Source organism: Schistocerca cancellata, chromosome 4, assembly GCF_023864275.1.
Source record: "Schistocerca cancellata isolate TAMUIC-IGC-003103 chromosome 4, iqSchCanc2.1, whole genome shotgun sequence".
NCBI lineage: Eukaryota > Metazoa > Arthropoda > Insecta > Orthoptera > Acrididae > Schistocerca > Schistocerca cancellata.
Genome location: NC_064629.1, coordinates 445,987,144 through 446,014,942, shown reverse-complemented (window position 1 = coordinate 446,014,942; position 27,799 = coordinate 445,987,144). Strand labels below are relative to the sequence as shown.

Here is a 27,799-nt window from a genome sequence, read left to right as displayed (position 1 = left end):
TCAACTGGATGCATATTTTTCTCCTTGCCTCAGGATACAATTGACAGTCCATCATTTTACATTCTTGTTTTTCTTTCCTTTTTTTTTTTCTTTTTTAACTACTGGGCAAACTGCTGAATGGTGGGTATGTGTCCCATGCACTTTACACAGAAAGGCAACTGTTTGCAAGAACAATTTTCGCAAAGTGATCTTACACAGTTTCCACATTTTGGGTCTGACGTGCAGCAGAATGGCACATGTACAAAACACAACCATCAATAATGTCTCATGGGCACTGGGGCATAAGGTGTCATGTCACACCCGCACACCGTGACTTCAACAAAGTTCCTTCAAAAGCTAAGATGAAGGTGCCTGCTCTGTTATCTAAAGGACCTTTTTGTACCTGTTGGACATAACGTATACCTCACCATGTTAGATTAGCTTATAGTTTCTCGGCTGTCTGGACTGTAAGGCCTCTGTGAAAGATCACTCTTTGTATCATGTGCAAAGTTTTATGTGGAATAACAGTCTCTGGTATTTCATGTAGTCTTTCATATGCCTGAAGTGCTTGAGCTTGTGCACCAGACGTGGCTTTAATCAATAGTGATCCATTTCGCATTTTTTCCAATCTGCCTGTTTCTCCAAATTAATCTTCAACTTGTTCAGTGAAAAATAATGGCTTAGTCATTGTAAAAGTTATATCCATCTGTTTCTTGTACAGACCAGGTACTGAATAAATTGTGTCTTCTGGCTTGTCCCAGAGAAGGCAAGATGCAAGAGAAAAGAGTTCAGGAAGCTGAACCACCACTTCGTATGAATTACACTCGCAGGCCATGGGCAATGTAGGAAACACTGAACGGAGAACCCAATAAATAGTGAGAAGAGAAGCAATCCCGCATATAGTCTCCCCTTTTCACCTCTCCCTAAACCAGGATCACCTCCCCTACACTGGGAAACACCAAATTCATGTTACACCTCTTAAAGCTCCCTGTGCAGACTTTACAAGTCAACAGGTTTGAGATTTTACCTCGCAGGGGACAATTAGAAACCAAGACTGAACCCTCCTTAGTAGATCTGCTGGCTGAAGAGGGCGATATGCATGAAACTTTATACTGCACTGCTTATATAAATATGCAGTGTCATGGGAAAAATGTAGCTGTCCTCACTGACACTGGGGTGTTAATAGACTGAGAGCAGCAGTGCTTGCTTGTGAGGCCACACAAGGGATGGCAGAAGTCTGGTTTTCACCGCACCTTGTCCACACTGCCCTGCTGGGTGTTGCCTTCTCCTGGAAGGCCACATGGCTCCTTCAAGGACTACCGGCCAGTAATGAGCCATGCACCTAACTCAAATAGAAATACCAACACCGTCTGCAGCATGAAGGTCCATGTAGTAGGTAGTTGGCACACCCAACTGATGGCTCCTCACCTTGTCTGCCTGTTTATCTACATTGAGGATGTCAAGATCAGTTTGTATCATCAGTCCTTTTGTCAACAGCTGCACATGGACCTACATTTGCTGCCAGCTGATAGCCTCACCTAGCAGACCAACAGTTGTCCATCACACTTTGTTGTTCCTCAGTGTTATGTACAGTACAGGACTCAGACATAATGGTATCAATATCTCAGTTCATGTATGTGTTTCATTTGAGCTACAATTATGGTAGGCTTGTAAACATAGTAGATACACTGTTTTCAGTTGTTAAAAACCAATTAAATCACTTGAATGAAAGGCTATCAGAACCCATAATTACATTTTTTGTAATGTTATTTTATGCCATGTGCTATGATGAACATTGGTGTTCAGTGGAGGATTTTTGCTGGTCATGCTGTGCGAGTGTTTGTTTATTGGTTTGTGCAACATAGTAGTATGGACCTATGTAAGTATGCATGTGTTGGGCAAGTTTAAATGGATGGTTTCTGAGTAAGAGTCTTGTACGGAGCAGTTGCAGCACTTCTACACATTTCTAAAACAGGCACAAAAGAGCAGCAGCCACCCTCCCTTTGAAAAGTTATAGCTACAAATCAAAATTAATTGGCCAATTAAATATATTAATTGTAAATTGCCAGAGCAGTTAGTCCCTTCACTAAACTAAAATCTGAAATTAGAGTCTATAAAAGTGCCAGCATCCCACTGTTCCCTCTGACTTTTTCACAATACTTAGTTATGTGGCTGTCTTTGGCCAATCGCGACTGTTGCCAATGTGTTGACATGGGAACAGCTTCTATGAGGTGAGCCGTTCTGGCATACTCCATAATTTCATTCAGTTTAAGCACATGCACATTACATACCAGATGCCAGACAGTCTCATCTAGAAGACCCACAGTCCCCCCCCCCCCCCCTCCTCTTTTCAGTGCTATATTTAGTACAAGTCTCATTTGTATTGTTTCATTTCATTTCAGGGCACCCTTTGCACACAGCTAGATTCTAACATAAAATACTGAACATGGTTCTGGTAGTCCAATGCTGTAATCTGAGCAACTTCAACTTCATAACATACCCTTAGTACATGTTTTTCAACGACAATTATATCTTGTTATTGCATTGTGTAATGGTTTTAGGGTTACCTTATTCCTTGCAAGATATTGTCACTATAAGTAAAAAATTACAGGACACAAACCTCTACTGCAAGTAGGCAAAGAAATCAGCATTGCCTATGTAAGGAATAAATTATTCAAGAATCTCAGATGTGTGTGAGTTAATTTCACTAGCACAACAATTTCACCAGTTGTCACCATCTAATGAACTCTCCCCAACCCTGCCATACTGCACTCAGCATCACTTTGCCTTTTCTCCACAGTAGTGAATCAACATGTTTCCAATGCTAGTTCTGTTTCATTGTCTGAGTTAATAGTGATACACCCAGCACTCGCTCATGGTGACAGGCAGCTAAAGAAGTCTTGTGGATTGGTATAACTTCTCCTGCTGCCACCGCAGTTCCATAGCTTCTTGAATGAGTGTAAACTGTCACAGAACCCAGCAAGCAGTGATCTTCGCTATGTTCAAAATAACATTCAAGACAATGAGAACTAGCCATGGCTGATTTTCACGTTTTCCACCATCACCTTGACTGTGACATGCCAGTCGTCTAGCATGTGGGCTTTCAATTTGTTTCGATTCCCATTTCTTCGCAGAGAGATGCTCTGCCACTTTACTGTACATCACTTAGATTTGTTGCAGTGCATGGAGGAGTCTGTGCCACATAACTACTGTGTTACATAATGGATCATTGTTGTCATATACTTTCACTAACTTGACCTGATTTGCTGCAGTAATGTTCTCCTTTTTGCAAGAAATGTGTTACTACAGGATACTCTACTTTATCAGTATGATGCACTATTTTGTTTTGGCTCCTCTGGTGGCATGCTACGGTACTGTGGTGAAGAAATTTCAGTGTGTAACAGGACTGCAAAACTGCAAACATGAACCTCAAAACAACAAATAAATATCTACCTATATCTGTATCTACATAGCAGTGGTCTTTTGCCAGAATGAACTAAGTGAAAGTTAGTTTTGAGAAATAAAGAACTGAAGTTATGAGTTTGCAGCAACTTATTTATTCAAATATGTTTATGGTTATAGATGTGGTATGGTGCATAATGGGTGTGAGAAATTTTTACAAACATTTTGAGCCCTGCAGCACATTATTTAATTACAGTATGAAACTTAATGCTGCAGAGAAACAATGTAAAAATCAATGTCCATCAGGTTATTTTGTTTACGCACCACATTAATGCACTTCAGATACAAAATATAAAGTAAAGTTTTTCTTTTATTTTTGTATTATACCCATACATAGATCTACTTGGCAACTGAAACACACAGAAATAATTTAATTATTTATGTAATACAGTATTATTAAACAGTTTCTGGAATTAGGAAAGTACCTTGGAATATAATTAAGGCAATGCTTATGCTTCCCTGTTACCCATATGGGTACTGTATTACTAGTCTTCCTCATTACTACCATTGCTAATTTCTGTTACTTCAGCCATTTTGAGACCCTTATAGAATTATGGTATATTGGGGGTACATATACTGAAAGGCTCTGAATATCTTTCAGTTTCTCAGGACATAGTGTGCACTGTGATGGATGCAGTGTAGGCAGTGCAATTTGACCGAGAGAACAGCGGTGAGCAGTCAATTGTTTATTGAAATTCACTTCCATGTCATTGTGGTTGTATTTGTACTCTATTATCCCTGGCTTCTCTTTTGAAAATCTCATTTCCTTGATCCTAAGCAACTCAATCTTTTTTCCAGAAAGATTTATTTTTCTGTTAGTCATTGCTTTTTCCAGTACCATAGTACTTTTGAAGTCACTACAATCCATTTTTACAACTTCAAATTTACCTTTCTTTACTCTAGCATTCTCAAAAATACAATAAAGTCGTTGAGGGGAAAATATTTCTGGATAATGCTGTAGTTTCCTCTCTATATCGCTAATATCACTGTCATTCGGAAGATACAAGTGACCAGGTTAAGCAAATTTGTGGGAAATTTCCCCAATGTTATTTTTGTCACTCTGAACCAAATACACCCAAATTGTCATAATTTTAAAATTCCTGTGAAGAACTCATTTTTTTAAAAAAAAATATCACTTAGTTCATTACGGCATAAGACCCTTCATATATACCTCACATGTTACCATAAGGTGCATGGCGGCGGGTACCAAAATCGACCATTCGCCTTCCCTACCAGTTCTCACAAGCTCGTTTCATTTCATATCGCCGCATTATGCCCAGATATTTAAAAAACTTGACTGTGTCAAGCAGGACACTAGAATGCTGTATCCAAATGTTACAGGTTTGTTGTTCTTACTCATCTGCATTAACTTACATTTTTCCACATTTAAAGCTAGCTGCCAGTCATCACACTGACTAGAAATTTTGTCTAAATTGTCTTTTATCTTCCTACAATCACTCAACTTCAACACGTTACCACACACCACAGCATCATCAGCAAACAACCACACATTGCTGCCCACCTTGTCTGCCAAATCATTTTGTATAAAGAGAACAACAGCAGTCCTATCACACTTTCCCAGGGCACTCCCAATGATACACTTGTCGCTAACGAACATTTGCCATAGAGGACAATGTACTGGGTTCTATTACTTAAGAAGTCTTTGAGCCATTCATGTATCTGGGAACTTATTCCATATGCTCGTACCTTTGTTAACAGCCTACAATGGGGCACCATGTCAAATGGCTTCTGGAAATAAATAAAAATGGCATCTGCCTCTTGCCCTTCATCCATAGTTCGCAGTACATCACTCAAGAAAAGGGCAAGCTGAGTATCGCAAAAGCGATGCTTTCCAAAACCATGCTGATTCGTGGACTTAACCTTCTCAGCCTCAAAGAAGTTTATTATATTTTAACCAAGTGTATATTCAAGGATTCTGCAGCAAACCGAAGTTAGGGATATTGGTCTGTGATTTTGTGGGTCCACTCTTTTATCCTTCTTATATACTGCAGTCGCCTGCACTTTTTTCCAGTCACTTGGGACTTTGTCCTGGGTGAGAGATTTATGGTAAATGCAGGCTAGGTAAGGGGCCAATGCAGTAGAGTATTCTTTGTAAAATTGAACTGGGATTCCATCCGGACCTAGTGAATTATTTGCTTTCAAACGTTTCAGTTGTTTCTCTACGCCAGGGATGCTTGCTACTATGTCATCCATGGGACTGAATGGAAGCCTTCAGTAAATCTTTATTACTACCTATCATATCTACAAGCTGCAACACACTAACTACTGAAAATGTTTCTGATACTAGAAACTTAACTTCAACCCGAGAAGAAGACATAGAAGAAAGTGTGTTTACGGCATCTTGATCAGCCATGAATACCACTGAAAGCACTATTACAAACAAGAACTGAAGTTAAAGATTTATAGTATTCCACCAAGATGAGAAACAAGACTTGCCTAAATAGAAACCAGAGTTCTTTTTGCTAAAGAATGTACACTTGTTTAGAGATAACTTCATTTCTTTTTGTTAAGATTTCACACTCACATGAACAGTGGTGTTATTAAAAGTAATTTTTGACAAGGACCAGGAAGGAATTATCAGTTACCTGTGACAGAAACAATCCAAACGCTAAACTTGCATGATTTAATAAAACTGTCAGTCTGGCTGGACTGTGGTTCTGATCTCTACCAGTATAAGTCTCTTGTTAAGGCAGTATCTGATGTTGCAATATGTACAATGGCTAACCATGAAATAACTATATTAATAATATACAATTACTCCAAGTTATGTGCTCTGTGTAAAGCATGTTATGATGACAAATTTAGCTGTAAAATAGCTCCAACTGGAAGAATATTGTAATATAAATGCAGTACAGTTGTACTGCCAGAATGCATACACAAATGAAACACACAATTTTTCATAACAATTTTGAATTTGTAACAGATGATAACGAGTTTTGTTTCTGATTTAAAATACAAACAAAAAACACAAAACCACTTACAGCAGGCGACAGTAAAGGGAGTTTAATAAGGCCTAGTAGTCTGCTGACATCTTTCTTCCTCGTTTCTTCATCATGTGCAATCCAGGTCATGAGTGCCTGTAACAGAAGAAACAGTGCAAATTTCGAAAGAAAACAAGGGAGAACAGGTACAATTAAAATGATCTGCTAGTATGTTTTAAACAATATTACTGAACAACTTTTGTCAACATATATATTTTGTTTGCATTAGGTTCATGATGAGTTCTATAGCCACCACGTATTTTAAAAAATACAGGGTGAAGCGAAATTCGTGCACTCTGGCATCACAGCCCAACTCCTTGTGTGCCAACGATAAAAAAATACCTCTCTCAAAATTTTGTACAGTGAGTACATCCGCAGAAAAAGGACATTAAAGAGTGGCAATCTGGCAACATTGTAATCAAATGTATGGTAAACATCTCTGTCACCACCTGCAGGAGATCGAGGGTTCGATCCTGGGTTAGGGCGCATTTTTTTATTTGCTAGTTTCATTCTGTATCCTAAATTTACAACATTTTGCAATGCTGAGCACAACAAATATTTGTTTAGTCAAATTAGAAATAGACAGTTGAAACAAAGGACCTGTCATAGGACAGAATAACTACAAAAACAATATCAATTTAGAGATGCTAAAGATGATAGCACAGTACAATAACACAACATCTTCCTGTCATTTATACTACACGTAATATGAGCACTCAGATGTCAGACATTAGTAACTAGTGACAATAATAATGTCCATATTAATGATCGCATGACCTTCACAACAGAATATGTTGTCCTCAGAACAACAGATGCTCAAAGCCACCTCCCTGCACGTCCAAACATTGCGCAAACCGCCGGATATTACAGCTCTGGACCCTTCGCAGCAAAGCTGCGTCCACAGCAACAAGAGCAGGATGAACATGCACCACCAATTCTTCCACATTCTTCGGCGGAGTAGAGTACAGGTGCTCCTGCAGGTATCCCCACAGGAAGAAATCCAGGGGGTTTGGGTCAAGTGAACACAGTGGCCATACAACTGGATCTCCATGTCAGTCATTTTCCTGGAAATGTTCTGTCCAAATACTGTCGCACATTAATTCCAGAATGTGGAGGTGCACCATCATGTTGGAACGATATTCTCTGCCGAACATGTAGTGGAACATCTTCCAATGTGTGAGGCAGATGGTTTGATAGGAATACATGATACCTTCTTGCAGGCAACCGGTCAGGCAACATGTAAAGGCCCAAACACTTGTCGCCCAATATTCCGGCCCAGATGTTGATACCAAAGCGAACTTGATATCCATGATCACAGGTGACTTTCGGGTTAGACCCACACCAATGATGGGCATTGTGCAGACTGATGACACTCTCACAAGTGAATGCTGCTTCATCAAACCATATTGTGATGTTCACAAAGTCATTGTTGGCTTCCTGTTGTTGTTGGAACCATTCACAGAATTGTATCCACTGATGGTGATCTGCAGGATGCAGGTGTTGCGTGAAAGCATAATGATAGGGGTGCAGCCCATGCTAGTGCACAACGTTAACGACCGTGTGTTGTGAGACACGCAGCTGCCTTCCTACGCTACATTGGATTCTGTCACGGGCATGTTACTTCGCTAGCAACTAGTCCCTGTCAGGAGGACAGCGCAGACAGTATAAACACACTGCCAGTCCTGCGAGCTGTTCCACCTAACACGCATTACACCTTTGACAAATATTGCTCTGCATGATTCATCCCGACACCGCTAATTGTGAAATGTTCGATTTCAAATTACGCTGTTTCCCTAACAGTAGCAGATGTGATTTTTCCACAATTGCATTGATATAATAATAATAATAATAATAATAATAATAATAATAATAATAATAATAATAATACATTAAGATACATACTAAACAGCATGCGGTTACCAGACTCAATGTTGAAAGGCATAATTAGTGGGACCATGGTGGTAACACACAAATAGTAACCAAGTTTCGACACAATTCACAAAGCACGTTCCCAGTCCTACTGGTAACTTAAGGCACTACAAAATGTAATGGACCTGAATGAGGCAAGAATAATAATTGGTACTAATCTATGGGACCATTGGAGGAGGGTACAAGGAATACAAGTTTCGCATCTAGTAGATGAAGTGGTGTAAATAAATTCACACCCACCACGTGGAATGTGCTTCTTTCAAAGCTGACCAATCTTACATTTCTACGATTGCAGTACGCAAGTGCAGATGTTTTCTTGAGGACCAACTGCAATCGTCGTTGATGATTAAGATGCCAGATACCGTACCACCTGGACTACATTTACCAAATAAAAACATATACCTCAACCCAGGATCGAACCATCGACCCCATGTTAACTCAAAACTCTATCCACTGCACCAACTGTACATCAGATGTACTGACAGAGATAGTTACCATACATGGGGTTACAGGGTTGCCAGATTGCCATTCTTTAACGTCCTTTTTCTGCGGATGTACTCGGCGGACGAAATTTTGTGAGCAACTTTTTTTAATCGCTGGTATGTGACGAATCGCGCTGCGAAGCCCGAGTGCACGAATTTCGCTTCACCCTGTATAGCTATGTCATTCGCACAATTTCCAGGATTTAAACCCAGGTATCTGCCTATTTTAGGCATTGATCCTACAATTGACAGATACCAAAGGTTTTTCCACTCCCTCCAAAAGCTTCAACCTATTACTTCTCCGCTTCCTGCAGACTATTGTAACATAGATGAAGGTTAGAGTTTAAAGTATTGTTGACATTATGGTCACAATGCCGCCACACCAGTTTTTGGGTATAAACTTATGAATGTGCTGCAGAAATCTCCAATGTAAAACTCAGCTGGTAATAAAGGGGGTAGACAAAAATATGGAAATATAGTTCAGTGCAGGTCGTGTACAGGTTTCAGTGAATCTTATACCATTCTTCCTGCAAAACAGTGCCAATTTCAGGTAATAATGATGGAGGTGGATAGCAATCGTGCACCCTTCTCTCCAAAGCAGGCCACAAAGGCTTAATAATATTGAGATCTGGTAACTGTGGCAGTCAAGGCAGATGCAACAATTCATCCATCTGCTCACCAAGCCAGTCCTAGACAATGCAAGTTGTGTGAGCAGGGGCCGTGTCATCTTCAAACACAGCAGCTCCATTAGGGAACAAACATTGTACCATGAGTTAGATCTGATCAGCCAAAATTGTCATATAACCTTGGCTTTAATAAGACCTTGCAGAGTAACCATGGAGTAAATGGAATACCACAATATGGCTGCCCAAATCATCACCAAACCCACTCAATGTTTCACTCTTGGGATATAAACTTGACCAGAAGTTAGAAACAGTGTGAAACGAGACTTATCCAACTAAATTACATTCTTACATTGCTCCATAGTCCGGGTTTTACGGCTTTGGCACCACACTTTCCTGTTAGGGCATTTGTATCACTGATGAGTGGCTTTGGAATTCCAGCTCCTCCTGCAATTCCCTGTTTACAGATCTCCCTTCATGTTGTTTTCGTGCTAAAAGGTTTACAATTGCGTTATTCTGTTGTGCAGTGATTTTTGCAGCTGTCATCCTTTTATTTTTTGTCACAATCCACTTTAATGATTGTCTACTGTGATCACTCACCACACACTTTTGTCTGTGTGGTGACTTAACGGATGAAGTTTTTATGCAATTCCCTGTATGTGGTAAAAATCTTCGATATGGTGCCTCTTAGAACACCAAACACTTCAACTGCTTTCATTACAGAAGAACCCACATATGAGCATCAATAATTTGACAATGTTCAAATGCACTAAGCTCTGATATAATGCACTCACAACTACACAGAACACAGTTATGACAACAAGTAACACTTTGAACATACTGAGGACATTACACTGTTCCCATTTGTGGTCAAATACAAGAATGCACCTGTGGGCTTCACCAGAATCAGCATTTATGTTCAAGCATGCATTTCTCACAGTGTTTCCATATTTCTGTCCAACTCCTGCAACTGATGTTTATTAGCTGAAATATAGTGCCAAGAGGTTGATGTTATCTGGCTGCAATCCCAAAACCTCATGGCATACTCATTACATTCAGGAATCTTCAAGAATAACATCAAATGATCTGTCTGTCCGACATGACTTTGTAGGCACACAACTGTATTAATTGAAGGTACACCAATTTTTCTATCATATGGTTGTACTGTGCCCAGAAAATAATATGAAGCACCCAGAAGACACAGTCAGATTTCCGCGTAACTTCATACACACAGACACCATTGGTGTGTTTGTTAATAATTATGAGTTCCAACTCCCTGTGACATGTAGATTGCCCACCATAGTGCATTAGTGTCATTGATGTTCAGTGTTGTTACCAGGCACAGTTCTCTGTGCCCGCCTTCAGTTGAGGCAGCTTCTTTTGTAATGGTGGTTTCCGAGATCATTGTTATAGCATCACCGAAAGTTACACATCATAATTAAAAAGCAACTTAATTCAAATTATGTTTTGTATAATTTAAGGTTACACAGAAGACCAATTTTATTTAAGATTCAGTGCATCAAAATAAAATCACAGTCCCTCACTGAATGTCAATTACATTCACATGTAAGTCTTGTTTATAATATATCAATTGGACAGGGTTGACACAAAAACAGAATTGCTGAAACACGCTACCAAAAAAATTGCAAAAAACATACCTGAATTTCTATAAATGTTAGTAATATTAGGCATAATTCCTAGAAGGGAAATCAAAAGCACAAACTTCAATCATAGTAAGTAAAATGAAACAAATAATTTCAACCAATTTTATGATGTAGCTGACAGTTTTGGTTACATAAGGACCAACATGTATTACGTATAAATATAGGTTATGATGAACAAAGAGCTTTCTGTCTGAAGCAACTGATTAGCTATAAACTGAGTGCTCAAAATCCATCACAGATTAAAGAAAAGAGTGGAGAATTCAACAGAACTATGTATCACAGCATCATTTCTTGATAAATAAAGATTACCATCACATCTATTTGACAGGAAAAATATCACAGTGCCTAGTTCAGTAAATGTAGTGTGGTTTTAACATTTCACTTAGTTGATGTGTCCGGCTGCCTCCACCAGAAGTATATTGTTTCCCAGCCTCTATACTGATTTTCGTGATCTTTTTAAGTCTCTCTTATTCTTTATTAAGATTTTTTTAATGAATCCTCAGGCCTTTTAGTAACAATAAACAACATCAATGGACAAAATATTAATCACTCTCTTAAAAGAGCACAATGATCACTAGATGGTGTAGAACTGGTACCAGACAATCATGTGACCCTCCACCATATGACAGTGAAACAGTGTGTATGAGCAAATCAGTTGTACAGAATCAGCAAAGTATAACAGGTTGATATGGAGGTATCATGTCTGCATGGGCCCATGACCACATTGCAAATGAAGTTGCTGGATATGTTGATGTATCAACATGGACTGTCCCATGTGTCAACAGGAAATTGTTTACCAGTTGCAACTATGAAACATGCCACAAGAACAGTGGGCATAAAAAAGATTCCAATTAACAGGGACTGCAAATGAGCATCATGTCATATTAATGATAATTAGTTTCAAATCAGACAGTAATTGATGCTGTTAGCAATTAGTGAATGAAGATTCACTTCAACCAGTTTTTGAGTAAATATTTAAAATGGAACTGCATGGAAAGGATGTTTGGAGAATGGTACCTCGTAAAAGGTAACTGCTTACACTAAGACGTAAAGCCACAATGATACCAAACAACGTAGAACCTCAACAGTAGCTGACTGGAGACAAACAGTGTGGTTCTACAAGTCACAATTTTTCCCCTGTTGAAATGATGCAAAGGGTCAAGTACACCACCAGCCCAACTGAGACATTTAACCTGCAGTGTGTAAGTGTGTAGTTTAGGCCAGAGGTGGTTGTGTAATTTTGTGAGGGTGTTTTTCGTAACACTACTTGGTCCCACTTATGCACGTTTCTGAGAACAAGAGTCAAAATGTCTATTTAAACACTGTTTGTGACCAAATATTGCCCTTCTTTTAACTCTTCATGGTGAGTGTACTGTGAACTCAACATTCTTGGTTTGACGAACATTCACGTAACCAATCCCTATCACACCTCAACTGTCCTGCTACTTAACCAGGTTTTAATCCCATAGAAAACTTCTGGTACCATTTAGAACAGTGGGTGAAATGTAGAAATTGACATCCCTGCAATTTGGCAGCTCTATGTGGTATAATCATCAACATGTGGTTTCAGCTGGATATGGCATAACTGAATAAACTTGTTGACGTTCTTCCTTGCCAAATTGAGCTTATTACAAAGGCTAGAGGTAACATTACATTGTATTACCATGACGTTACCTCGGGGTGAGGGAGACTTAAATGTTTTGTCTGACATGCTTACTTTATTCAGCACAAGATGTTGCCAATATTACACCAATCAGATTTTCATTACTCTCCGTAGGACTAGCTACGCAAGGTCTCCCATTTCTTTTGATGTCATTGCAGTCCAATGGTCCACTGGGATGTTTTTGTTTTCAGTATCAATAGACATCCCAAGAAAATCTGTGAAAGCATTCTGCTGCAACTTCTTCATAATCTTTGTGGTGGCATGACAACCAACAAATTGTCTACCTAAATCAATGGCCACGAATGAAGTTCACCACACAGAGGCAATGTCACTGGACCCAACTTGCTCAACTTCAATGACTGTTTTACAACTCACATCTGGATCCCCCCCCCCAATAACAGATACTCTGAATTGGAGGATTGGGAACTGTCTTTACTACATGTCCTTGACAATTCTTCTGGTCTTCAGACAAAATAATATTCAATGAATTCAAGGAAAAACTTGCATAATGTGTACCTTTGGTGATGGCTTAAGTATATGTCAACTTACATTGAAAACATTTTCTTCACACGGTACATTTAAGTCGTCTGACTTAAGTAATTTTTCCACTTCATCGGCAGACAACCTTGTGAATTCCTCTCTGTTTATAACTTCCATGAAGTGTTCCTGGAAAAAATTTTATTTCAGTAATGCAGTTCATTACATTTATGATGGTTAATGATTAACAAAGCAATGAGACAACAAGAATAATTTACAAATGAACAGTTTAAATGAAATCAGCCAGAAAAAATATATGTACTGTATGACTTATATCTAATCATCAAATACTACTTTCTTATTTTGTAAGTGTTTTGCAAATCTTCATGTACCGAGCCATTTCACTTAGGTTATCAATTTGTTGGTGCCATTTTAAGTAAAATAAAGCAGAGCCAGATTACAGAAGTACAAAGGTTCCTCCATGGGATGAAACTAAAGACCGTGTCATTTCTTGAGGCTAGGCAATTTATTGACCGACTACAGAACAGATGAAGGATGTGTAGGAAGAATGTCACAAAAATTATGGGCAAACTGCAAACTGAAGAAAGCACAGCACATTTAAATTAATGATATCACACAACCATGTGGGCTCTAAGAAAATTTTGGGATAGCATATTTATACATCCTCCTCTCTCACAAATGGATTGTTATTTTTATTCCACCAGGGAGAAGTATTATTATATTAAAATTAAATAACTGCTCAATTATTTTGTCCCCTATTTGATTCATCTGCAGTGAAGATAAGTTGATCCCAAGGAGTTCAGATGACTGCATGTGGTCATGAAGACCCTACATCCAATCTCTGCTAATCATTACTTCCAGAATATACAAACAAGGCACTGGGAGAATTTTTACAACAGTAAATAAAGCAGTAATGCCTCCAGAGTCATAAAAATTTAATAATGAACATATAACACTGGAAGTAATACAGATCATAGCCCGAACTGTCCTCTATATAACACTACCATTCAACATAGTTAACATGCATCTGTATACATTTGCACAATCAATCATTGAATCCAAGCATCAAAACTAGTTTGGAAAAATTCATTGTTTCGCTCCTTGATCCACAATTTTAAAAACTTAGGTTTCGCTATTCACTGTGAACTCTAACGCGTCTGTCTCCTGGGATCACTTCATCAGCACATCCTCAATTGGCATCTGTGATAGATGTCAGCTGACCACTGTGCAGTTTGTCTGCAATGTCCATTTCTCCATTAGCAAACCGCTTTGAATTCATGGGTCAAGAAGAAAAACACCTGAATTTTTGCAAACTGGTCTTGATGCCTGAGTTCAAACATTTAGTGAATGTATACAAATGTGTGGTGACTATGTTGAAAAATAGTTAGCGTACAGTTCAGGCTATGATCTGTTCTATTTTTTCTGTAAGGAAAGTTCTGGCAGAATGTAAGTACTTAAGAATAAAGGAGACCAATCACCAAATAGAAGCAGCATTGGGTAGTCAATAGGTAGTGCTGGCTGAACTCATATTGCCGGGATTGCATTTTGGCAGGTGGATTAGTGTGGGGTGGGGTTGTATCAAATGGAATGGGTAGGGGAGGGGCAAATGGCAGGCAGGAAGGGGGTTCGGGCTGGAAAGCTAGCAATTTGGAGGGAGGCACCAGGTTTGCTGGCTACAACTGTGGAAGGGAGAGGTGGAAGTTGCACAGGCACTACATGTAATGCATACATGTTGGAGTCAGTGGAGTTCTTTGCAAGATGACAGTGACACGGATACATGGATTGGGACAGGGTAATGTGGCATGTGAAGGGGAAACTGTTGGGTTGAGGGTGCAGACACAGTGAGTTAACAGAGATTGAGGCCATGAGTGTTATCAGAGTAAAGGATGTGTTATAAGGATAACTCCCATCTATGTAGTTCACAAAAACTGATGATGGAGGGAAGGATCCAGATGGCCTGGCTTATGAATCAGCCATTGAACTTGAGCCTGTCACTCCCAGCTGCAAGTTGTGCCACTAGGTGGTCAACTTTTTTCTTGGCCATAGTTTGTGGTGGCCATTTATTCGGGTAGACAGCTGGTTGGTTGTTATATCAACATAAAAAAATTATGCAGTGATTGCAGCAGAGTTTTTATATGACAAGACTGCTTTCACAAGTGGCCCTGCCTCTAATGGGGCAGGCTAATGCTGTGACAGGGCTGGTTTTGGAAGTGCTGTGTGGGTGGATTAGCAGTTCTTGCACCTGGGTTTTCCATAGGGGCATGACCCCTGTGGCAAATGGTTGGGAGTGGGAGTGGGAGTGGCATACGGTTAGGTCATGACATTGTCTTGGTTGGTTGGGTGCCAGAATACCACTTTAGGAAGGTAGGAAGGATCTTAGATAGGATGTCCCTCATTTTTGGCATGACGGTAGATAGCCAATCCTTGGCAAAGGATAGCATTTATTCGTTCCAGTTCAGTGTGAAATTGGGTGACAAAGGACAGTGCACCTTTGTAACTTGATGCTTGAAGGTGGTGGGAGTATTAGGGGTTTGTGAGTATGTTGCATGGAAAACCTGTTCGTGAATAGGTTGGGTTGGGATGGTGAGTGTCTGTGAAGGTCCTCACGAGATCTTCAGCATACTGAGCAAGAAGTTCTTGCCACTGTAAATGCACCATCTACAGGTGGTCTGGGAGCAATTTTTTGGTGTAGAAGAGATGACAGTGGTTCAAATGCGGGCATGTGGGTGCTTAGTGTGTTCAATAAGGAAAAGGTATGTATGGAGCCATCATAGAGTTGGAGATCCATGTCTAGTAAGATGGCTCGTTGGTTTATAGAGAACCAGGTGAAGTGATTGGGCAGAAGTTGTTGAGGTTTGGGAGGACTGATAATCAAGTGCTTTTGCTCTGAGTCTAGATCATGATGATGTCATCACTGAAACTGAACCAGACAATGGGTTTGTCGTTTCGGGAGGCTAGGTATGTTTCCTCTAGATGGCCCACAAAAAGGTTGACATAGGAGCATGTCATAGTGGTGCTGCAGATTTGTTAATATAACTTTCACTCAAAGGGAAGTAGCTGGGTTTGATGGTGTACCTGGGAAGATTTTTGAGGATTGAGGTAGTGTGGGTTTGGAGCCTGAAGGATGTTGGCAGAAGTTGTGTTGGATAGTAGAAAGGCCATGGGCATGAAGAATGTTGGTCCACTGGGAGGTGGCATCAACAGTAACAAGTAGGAACCCATTAGGTAAAGAGGTGGAGACGGTGGAGAGTCGATAAACAAAATGATTAGTATTTTTGATGTGGGAGGCTAGGTTTAGGGCAAATGGTTTGAGGTGTTAATCAACCTGCGCGGAAATTTTTTAAGTAGGAGCACACTAACTAGCTAAAATGGGGCATCCCGGATAGTTGGCTTGGGGACTCCGAGAAAGCACATAGAGGGTGGGTGTGCAGGGTGTCACTGGGGTGAGGAGGAAGATGATATCAGGGGAGATGTTCTGGGATGGGCCTAAGGATTTCAGTAGGGATTGGAGGTTATGTTAGATTTCTTGGACGGGATTATTACAGTACAGCTTGCAGGTGGAGGAGTCAGACCATTGGCAGAAGCCTTCAATGAGGTAGTAACTACCACTCATCAAGAAAATGGCATTGCCTTTGTCTGCAAAGAGGATGATTAATCAGGGTCTACCTTGCGATTGTTAATGGCTGTTTTCTCTACTGTTGAGAGGTTGCTGTTTTTTGGGAAGAGACCTGTGGAAGGGTGCAAAGGTCAAGTTGGAGAAACAGAATTCCTGAAAAGTGGCCAGGCGGTGGTTAGATGGGAGGAAGAAAGGTCACAGTTGGATTGTGGCATGAAATGAGGGAGGCATGCTTCAATGTTGGGATTAGATTGGCTTTGGTTGGAGGGATTGGTGGCAAGGAAACAATTGAACTGTAGGGAGCAGGAGAAGAAAAGTAGGTCTTTGACAAGTCCAGCATGGTTAAACTTGGGTGTGAGGCTGGAGGTGAGGCCTTTGGAAAGGACTGATATGTCTGTGGGACTGAGGTTTCTGGTCACAAGGTTGACAACTGTGTTTTAGGTTTGTTTGGGTTCTGGATTTCATGGAGTGTTGGAACAGAGTTATGGTGGACGTGGCAAATTGAAATGATCAGCTAGGCTGGGTCTGGTTGCTATGAAGGGCTGACGAAAGTTTTCACTGTGGGTAGGATAGGTGTTGATGGGCAGTGGTGCTCCAAAGGGGGAGTAGGATGTTGACAGGTTGGAAAATTTATGGAGGTGGTATCCAGAATGCTCTTCCAAGAGTTGGAGGGCAAGCGTTTCAATTGTGGATATATGGTGCATGTAACAAGGATTGCACAGTATAATGTTGGATTTGTCAAAGACCTACAGAGCAAACACCTTCCAGGGATGCTTTTCCTCCAACTTGGCCAAACAATCCTCCTCCACGTCCCTTCCTATGAACACTTACCTCTCAGCAGAAGAAAGGACAGTCACTCACAACATAATCTCAAAACGGATCTTGACCAATCGACCTCCCTGCAGACAAAGACTCCATCACTGTCATGATGCATTGCAGTGACTACTGGACACAAGGCTCCCACCATCTGTCTGGCTATTCCACCTACAAGCTCTGCTCGAGTGATCCCATCTCTGAAGGCCAACGTAACCTCCACTCCCTACAGAAATCCTCAGACACATACCAGAACTCTCCCCTGATTACCTCTCACCCACCGTCAACAAGCTGCCCAAAATCCAAAAACCCAATACTCTAGGGTACCCCACTGTAGCTGCTTATTGTGTTCCTGATGCCACCTCCCCATACACCAGCATCCTTCATACCCAGGGCCTTATCACTATCCAACACTACCTCTCCCAATATCCTTTAGATTCCAAACCCACTAACTCACTCAAACAAATCTGTGGCACAGCCATTGGCACCCGAATGACACCTCCTATGTCAACCTTTTTATGAGCCATCTAGAGGAAACATTGCTAGCCTCCCAAAACCACAAACCTCCTGTCTGGTTAAATTTCACTGATGACCTTATCATGATCTGGACTCATGATGGCAAAGACAACCGATCATCACTTCTCCACAACCTCAACACCTTCCCTCCTGTCCACTTCACCTGGTCCTCCGCAAACCAATGTGCCACCTTCCTCAAGGTTGACATTCACCTCTCTGATGGCTCCACCCACACCTCTGTCCACATTTAACACACTAACCACCAACAGTACTCGCATTTTGACAGCTGTCACTCCTTGCACACCAAAAAATCACACTCACAGCCTGGCCACCTGTGAACAGCATACCTGCAGTGACAAATGCTGCCTTGCTCAGCCATATCCTTACAAGCCCCTAATCCTTCCAGTGCTTTCACGCATCAGCTAAAAAAGTGAACTGTCCTTTGTCACCCAATATCATACTGCAATGGAATGACTAAATCCTATCCTTTGCCAGGGATTTGATTATCTATCATCATGCCTATATATGAGGGACACCCTATCCAATATCCTTCCTATGCATCCGAAAGTGCTGTTCTGTAACCCACCCAAACTACACAGCATCATGGTCCAACCCTATAACATTCCCACCCCACCCCCAACCATTTGCCACAAGGATCATACCCCTATGGAAGGTGCAAGAACTGCCAATCCACCCACGCGACACTTCCAAATCCTGTCCTGTCACATGCTTATTCTGCCCCATCAGAGGCAGAGCCACCTGTGAAAGCAGCCTTGTTATATTTTTTAACTCTGCTGCAATCACTGCATAATTTTTTATGTTGACATGACAACCAACCAGCTGTCTAAAAGAATGAACGGCCATCACCAAACTCTGGCCCAGAACAAAGTTGACCACCACATGACCAACATGCAGCTGAGCATAATGTGCTGAAGTTCAATGGCTGCTTTACAACCCAGGCCATCTGTATCCTTCCCTCCACCACTGGCTTTTCTGAACAGTGCAGATGGGTGTTATCTTTGCAGCATATCCTTCACTCCCATAAGCCTCCTGGCCTCATTCTCCATTAACACAGTGTCCCCACACCCACAACCCAACTGTTTCCATTTACTATGTTCTATCACCCTCTCCCTATCCATGTCTCCATGTCACATTAATTATTCACCACACCACACCCCAGTACACCTGCTGACGTGCAATGCCGGCACTCTGTCCAGCTGGCACAATGTAGTGTGCTTGTGCACTTGCTCTAGCTTCACAAAGGATTTATTTCAAAAGCTAGCAAGTTTTCTTCCTCTTTTGCTCATGTGCGCACCTGTTGATGACCCAACACTTTTGGTGAGTGGTCTCCTTCACCCTTAAGTATTTAATAAACATTTTTATGATACAGGAGGCATTACTTTTCGTCCACCATTATAGTTTCCTAAATACATTTTTGTAACAGATTCATGATGTTTCTAATTCATGGGCCATATAACACCGCATGGTGTTTCAAGAAGATTCATTTGATTTCACACGATTCTACCTTTCACAGGAATGGACACACCAACTTAGGGTAAATTTTAATGTACATACTGAAACTAAATGTTTACCTTGGCTGCAGTGTCAAGTGGAGGGTTTATATGGTTGTGAGTAGCAGCAAAAAAGTCAGGAGCGGCTAGCTAGCTTCCTTTGCCAATAATACAGTGGGTATGTTGGGCACCCGCCTTTTACACTATTGCAAGAACAAGCTGAAATTTTCATTTTTCAACAGGATTGAGAACCACTGACACTGCATGTAAGAACATTTCCCAATAATGAGCTGTCTCAGTGATGGATCAGCCATAAGCAATGTGCGGTTCTCACATTGCACCACTGCCTGTCTTAAGAGTGCCTGATCTCATGGCCTTTATTTTCTTTGATGGTGTTTGCGAAAGACCAGATCTATGTGCCTTCTATTAAAACAATTTTGTGTGAAATGCAATGCCATATAGCAACAGCAATGAACACAGTAACTTTAGACATGTTGACAAAAGTATAGAACAAATCTGACTAGTGTCTGGATGTTTGTCATGCATCCAGTGGAGGGTAGAATGAATTTGTGTTAAAAATAAATGAAAACTCTGATTCAAAACTTTAATGTAAAAGGTACACCAGTGCTGTATGTGCACAGATTTAAATGAAGTATCCTTGTAAAATCAGATAATTCTTTTAAAAATAAAAACTGTACCCAACCCTATTCTTAACTTAAAATACCCTAGTCTTAATTTAAAATTCTTGCCAAGTTTCTATTTCATTTCTGTAGACAACAACACGACATCCAGAAATCATAGCATACCTTCCTTTTATCAGTAGACTGGTGTCCTCCACAAATTTAACATATTTATGGTAACAGCTGGGCAAGTCTACATCATTTAAAGAAGTGGAAAAAGCATAGGCCAGAATTTTCTTCTTTGAAAGAGTAGAGGGTTATGCTACTCCCCTCTTGGTATACAAGTTCATCTATCTGTTTCCTTTTCTGTTGATACAAGTTCACCAACTGATGTATGGGTTACCTCCTAGTTTGCTCAACAAGATAAAGTGACCAAACACATCAAAAACTCTTGAAATATCAAGGATTTTGTTCTGCATCTTATAGGTTTGTTCAGAAAGGCAAAAAGATCAGTTTGAGCGAGTTTGCTTTTACAGATCCATGCTAGTTGCTTGAAAAGAAATTATTGTTTTCTATGAAATTCACAGGTCTTTTACAGAAGATTTTTTCAAGCTCTTTAGAAAAACCTGTCAGCAGTGATAATGGTCTACAGTTTGACTGCTCGTCAAAAGGAAAAAAATAAAATAAAAAGTAGAGGGTCCAGAAAATCACTGAAAGACACAGACATGTAGCATACATGTATGAGACAATGTTAGCAGCACCTGCCAGAGTTCGAAAGGGGCCTCATTGTGCATCTCCATTTGGTCAGCTGGTTGAATTGTGCAGTATCCAGATTTGATGGGCATTCTGATGTGGCAATAGCCCATTGTTGGATTGCATGGGAACATGAGGACATGTCAAGTTTTCAATGTTCCCGTCGACCACATTTGACCACCACAAGGGAGGATTGCCGGTTGTGCACCAAGCACATACTAATGCCTTCACATCTGCAACTGCCATCCGAAAACAGGTAATGGACTCAATGCAATGTTCTGTGTCATCCCACACCATTAGTCAGAGAGTGACAGCAGCCAAACTAGGGAATTACCATTCCATGAATACACTGCCATTAACACCACTGGGACAATTGGCACAGACTGCCGATTATTGATGCCACAGAGTATTCAGTGATAAGTAATGGTTCTGCACTTCCCTGGCTAACTATTGTTGGCGAGTATGGCGGAGACCTGAGGAGAGGCTCCATTCTTCCAACATTTTGGAGAGGCACAGAAGTGTTACTCTTGGCCAGAGACATACCAAGGAATTCCTGTGTCCTTGGCAAAGTTGCAAAAGCTGCCATCCCCCCCAAATCCCCACCTTCCCAAAACTGCCTTCTAAATTGCTTTAAAGCAGATTTAGCAAATATTATAATTTTGTTAGTAGGTTTAATGAAAATGGAGCAATACTACTAAATGTTAGTTAAATAATGATGATGATGATGATGATGATGATGATTGGAGCGTGGGGCGCTCAACTGCGTGGTCATCAGCACCCGTACAAAGTCCAAATTTTTTTCACAGTCCAATCGAGCCACTGTCACGGATGATGATGATGATAATGATGATGATGATAATAACACAGACACCCAGTCCCCAGGCAGAGAAAATCCCCAACCCAGCCGGGAATCACACCCGGAACCCTGTGATCCACAGGCAGCAACGCTAGCCACTAGACCACGAGCTGCGGACTTAGTTAACTGAACTATGTGGATGAAAAATATTGTACACAAAAAATTTTATGTGTCATTGTAGCAAATAAATTAGCAATGACATAAATTTTGTAAAAAACTGAAAATAAAACAAAATTTAACTTTAAGTTTATAACACATAGTGTACATTGGTTTTAGTACCATGTATAATAAAGAACAGATACCATTTGCTCCTGATAAATTGTTAATCAGAAATAAAAGAAAAAGGGCTATAATTATGAGCTGAGAACATATCCCATTCCAGGTATTGTATTTTACTACAATTTTCTTTGCATTTCCTTGCTTTGAGCATAGCTTGTTACATCACTGAAGTAAAGTTTTGTTACCATGTAATACTTTATCGACAAGATAGCTAAATTTGACAGTCTGCTTTGACCCATACTTGACCATAATTATAATTTGTCATCTTTAATTTGTTGAAGCTGTGTTTACAAGATTTATAGAGTATACATGTGTATGGACAAAATGACTAAAAATTCCCATAATATTATTTCTCAGCCATGAAGGCTTATTCTTGAATTTGCTACAGTACCCATTCACTAACCTTTTGGATTCTACAACACTGTAGCAAAGTGGAATGACATTTTAACAACTGTGTACATTTCTATTCGCGGGCTGAGCAAAAGACTGCTTCTCATAAGCGAAAGGGTTAGCAGAATGCACATAACCCTCCCAGTTAATTCTTAAACTGTCCTTAATTTTTTCCCCCTTGGGTCAGTATTTATGCCCCCCTGTGCCAGCACCCCTGGCGGAGGCCTATCTCACCAAGGCCCTGCTCCTAGTGTCATGGTGTAGGGAGCCATCAGGTACGGCTTCAGGTCATGGTTGGTAGTAATTGAGGGAACTCTGAAGGGAAAACAGTACATCATGGACATCCTGCCTCTCCATTTGTTACTCCTCATGCAACAGTATAATGGTGCCATTTTTCATCATGACATTGCATCTCCACGCCTGGCATATGTGCCTGTTAACTTTCTGCATGATGTCGAGGTATTCCTGTAGCCAGCAAGCTATCCATATATGTCCCTATTAGAAATGTATGAGGCCAGCTTGTACCATAAGTGTTTCCCGGCCAGGCCAGACCAGACCAGACCAGAGGGAGTGTAACCCCATTCTGACAAGTGGGCTTATTTTGTATAGTTCTTTGTTAATTTGATTTTGTTTGTCACTAAAAGAACATCAGGAATCCTGTGTGTGTGTGTGTGTGTGTGTGTGTGTGTGTGTGTGTGTGTGTGTGCGCGCACGCGCGCGCGCATGCGTGTGTGTGTTTTTCAACAGTACCGCTTCACTAATCATCTATTACAAAATCTACATTACAGTAAGGCACAACTTGTGCAGTAAGAAGCACTATGGCATAAACATGCCATTGGTGTGCACTTACAGGAGTAAGATGGACACATACCAAGGAATGAGCCAGTAGATTATTCCAATACACAGAATAACACCTTGAGAGAGGGAAAAAACCTCTAATGTTGACAAGAAGTTTTTAAAGCCTGGTCCCACAAAGAATTACACACACACACACACACACACACACACACACACACACACACACACACACACGAGAGAGAGAGAGAGAGAGAGAGAGAGAGAGAGAGAGAGAGAGAGAGAGATTAACAGTCAATAGGCACCATGATTTAATATGGAACAACATAACAGTTGACATTTTTACAAAATGGTGGTTGCAGCACAGGACAGAATTTAGTGGCATCTACCTGTTATCCAGAAAGATACAGTGATAGGAACCCAGTAGGAGTAGGAGTAGGAGTAGGAATATGAATTCCTGCACAACGATAATGCAATAATTCTTTTCTTCTGAAATGGCATGGAGGCAGAGCACAAGCCCCAATTAGGGAAGGTTACAAAAGGAAACTGGCCATGTCCACTCCAAGGGAACTATACTGGTATCTCCCTCAAACAATTTAAGGAAACCACAGAAAACCTAAATCTGAATGGCTGGACTGTACCGTTTCGTTCAGCATTCTCTTTACAGTTAACATCACAATTTTCATACAAAATTAATTATGCATAGTGATGATTATTATAACAATTAATACATAGTAATGGGCATAATTATGAAAATAATGTTAGACGCATTAAGACTGTGATAAGTATGTTCCTCTCAAACTGGAGTACCGTATTTTATGGACTATACGTGGCTACAGAATATAACACGTACCTTAATTTTTAAGCATTTTTTTAAACATCATTTTTACCCATTTTATTATTAGATTACAAAATTCTTAGTTATAAAACCGAACAGACCTTTATAATCCCTGGAAATTGTCATTTGAACTTTCTTCTTCTTCTTCTTCTTCTTCTTCTTCTTCTTCTTCTTCTTCCTCCTCCTCGTCATCATTGTCCTCTTCAGATATAAGCGCTTCACTGATATCAGAGTGTTACTTATGCCACACTTCTTGAGAGATTTAACAATAACGTCTTCACTCACTCTACACCATGACTGTTTTATCCACTGACACACTTGTTTGATTGTAGGTCATTTTAAAGCTCCCTTCGGCTTGAATTCATGTTGGATTTCATCCATCATTTGTTCCATTTCTCTCTCATATACACTTTAAATTGTTTATTTACTGAGACATCAACAGATTGCAATTGTGAAGTAAGTCCTTCTGGAATAACAGCAAGCTCTGTATTTCCCTGCCTCGATTTCTCTCACACAAAATTTTTCAAACGACTACTAAACTAATATAGCACAAGGAGAGAACTCTTCTCTCCCACACACTGTTAATCCATAATTTCATACCAGCCTCATCTCGTCCATCCAGCCCGTCATGTACATTAACAGCATCTGACGGTATTTCAGGTTTTGGCATTGTTTTGAAAATGATGAATGGATTAAGTTTAGCACCAATAGCACAACATGTAAAATAGCAATGTAGTGCATTTTTCCATGTCCACTTGTTTTTATAGCTACAGTTTTAGCACCTTTCATGGTAACAGTTCTGCTACTCAGCACATCATATGCCAGAGGAGTTTCATCCATATTCCCTATTTGGCTTAGTTCCACATTGCCCCCCCCCCCCCCTTCCCGAAGTTGAATGATACAGTGATGGAAAGATAATATTTTCTCTTCATACTCTTGTGGCATTCTATGATATATTTTGGTTTTAGTTCACATGCTAAGTTCATTCCACTTCACAAACCTGAGGCACCAACCCACTCCACCCTTGAAGTCTGTTAAGTTCCACTGCAGTGCTGGCTTACAAACTTGTATTTGAATCATTTTTGTATTAATTCCAATGCCATTTTGACAGTGTCCTTGAATCCATTTCAATACGCCATCATGTAGTTTTGGACTTTTGTATTCAGTCCTCTATCTGCAAATTTAGTCTTCCTCTTGTTTTTCAGTTCTTCTTTACTAGCCTTCAATTGTGAATGGTTTTTTTTGTAGGTGGTGGGCCAAAATGCTGCTCAGCTGCTTTGTTTCCATGCTGTTTGGTATATTCGATTACTTTTATAGCCCACATCATATAAATACCTTTTTTCCATTACAAAACCAGCTACTAACAAAAATTTTGTACTGTTACCAATAACACAAATACTTTCAATTTAAAGTCACTGGTATGTAGACTGCAATGATGCATCATAGACTAGACAGTGTTCTGGGTTTGTGATAGCGGGATGGGAGGGAGACAGTGTTAGCATGCTCGTGAATCCCCACAACTCATGTTTGTTGCATCAGTGCACTGCTGTTGCCAGTTCAATCCAACATTGCCAGACAGAGAGAGGTTTCCCACAGCATCATGTATATGGCCATTTTTAATACTAGTGGGAATCTTAAATAAAAAACTGGACATTTTTATATTAATTTTGAGTATTAGGCATACCTGAATTTTCAAGGCAATTTTTTGAAGAAAAAAAGTACATCTTAATAGTCCATAAAATATCGTAAAGATTTACTAAAAGAAAGGTATTGTACCAGTCCTGAAAGAATCAATTCTGGTTAAGTTAATTTTTGGGGGAAGTACGACAAATAATAAGGTAATAGAAGAGGCACTTAAAGAAAAAGCAACTGAGAAAGTAGAAAAATGGAGGGAGAGGGGGAGAGGGGGAGAGAGGGAGAGGGGGAGAGAGGGAGGGGTGAGAGAGGGAGGGGGGAGAGAGGGATGGGGGAGGGGGAGGGGAGGGGGTGGGGGAGGGGGAGGGGAGGGGGAGGGGAGGGGAGAGGGAGGGGAGAGAGGGAGGGGGAGGGGAGGGGAGAGAGGGAGGTGGAGGGGAGGGGGGAGAGGGAGGGGGAGGGGAGGGGAGAGAGGGAGGGGGGAGAGGGAGGGGTAGGGGATAGAGGGAGGGGAGGGGAGGGGAGAGAGGGAGGGGGAGGGGAGGGGAGAGAGGGAGGGGGAGGGAGATGGAGAGAGGGAGGGAGAGGGAGAAAGGGAGGGAGAGGGAGGGAGAGGTGGAGGGAGAGGGAGAGGGAGAGGGAGAGAGGGAGAGGGAGAGAGGGAGGGAGAGGGAGAGAGGGAGGGAGAGGGAGAGAGGGAGGGAGAGGGAGAGAGGGAGGGAGAGGGAGAGAGGGAGAGGGAGGGAGAGAAGCGGGTTTGTTATTAGTGGCACATAAATGATTCAGCACTGGACGGGATTAGACAGCTATGATTTACCAAGAGGGAAGATATGACACTGGTAACAGGAAAACCTTTGGTCTTCTCTTGAATACGGTTGGCTTTCTGATCAGACATAGGTTGCACACTAGTTTGTTCCACATATGTATGATTTGTAGGAGATGGAGTCATATTCAGAGTTGTGCAAAGGTATAGGTAAAATGCTTATGGAATGATGGTAGTCATCTGATACAAGAAGAGATGAACTGAGGAATTCAGTGACTAAGAAACTGATGAAGACTATAGAGACCGTAAAAAACATGTCAATCACATCAACCTTAATGGAATACAGTAACGGTTTACATGATGATGCAACAACCAAATGTTACACACATCCCTTATGCAAGCATTAATCATTAGAACAAATCATCTAGAGTTTTTACGATTCCCAACATGCTTAAAATTAAGGTTTTGGTAGAAGTAATACCCATATAGGTGTTTTTTTTCAAATTCTAGAAGGAAATTTTGTAACTGTACCGAGAGATTAACTCCACGCGTAGCAAGAGGATGGACCCAGCATGAATGCCAGTTATGCTGCCGAGCCAGTGAAACCGGACGCAGCTGTGCTGTCAGCAACTTACAATCTCACGAGCGCGACGCGTGTCGCACCTTAGCACCTCAAGCTGCACTGAATCTCAACACAGAAAATTCTTAACCATTGTATAACGAACCATTTGAATAACTTTATGCACATTTTCAATACTAAGGAATTTACTTTGCTCCCCACACACTTTATATACTATATGACAAATGAACTCTAATTTTATTAAAAACCAAAGCACCGACAGGTAAGTCATATCGACGTCTTCCGAGATGCAACTAGCTTCGGCGAGCCGCCAATAATGATTATATGGAAGCAGGTAGGTGAGAGAATTAACAAAAGGAACAACAATCATATCCTTGAACGATTGACTGGGTGACTGATAATCACAAATATTTGCAAAAACAAATCAACACAGGAAACGGTTTATCACATGTTTAATAATTATTGGTCTGTCCATTGAAGGAGACATAAAATCATTTTTCATCAAAATCTTCTTAAAGGAAGTATTGACGTG

At 40.7% G+C, this 27,799-nt stretch overlaps 1 protein-coding gene across 1 annotated transcript in view; it reads right to left on the bottom strand.

Annotated features, from left to right (window-relative positions):
• The window catches only part of LOC126183561 (kelch-like protein 5), a 328,711-nt gene that overhangs the window by 56,480 nt on the left and 244,432 nt on the right, over positions 1-27,799 (bottom strand). Inside the window, exons 7-8 of the mRNA XM_049925639.1 lie at positions 13,354-13,470; positions 6,444-6,539 (exon numbers count right to left, since the gene is read on the bottom strand). Coding sequence (XP_049781596.1) covers positions 6,444-6,539; positions 13,354-13,470 — 213 coding nt within the window. The remainder of the gene's footprint in view (positions 1-6,443; positions 6,540-13,353; positions 13,471-27,799) is intronic.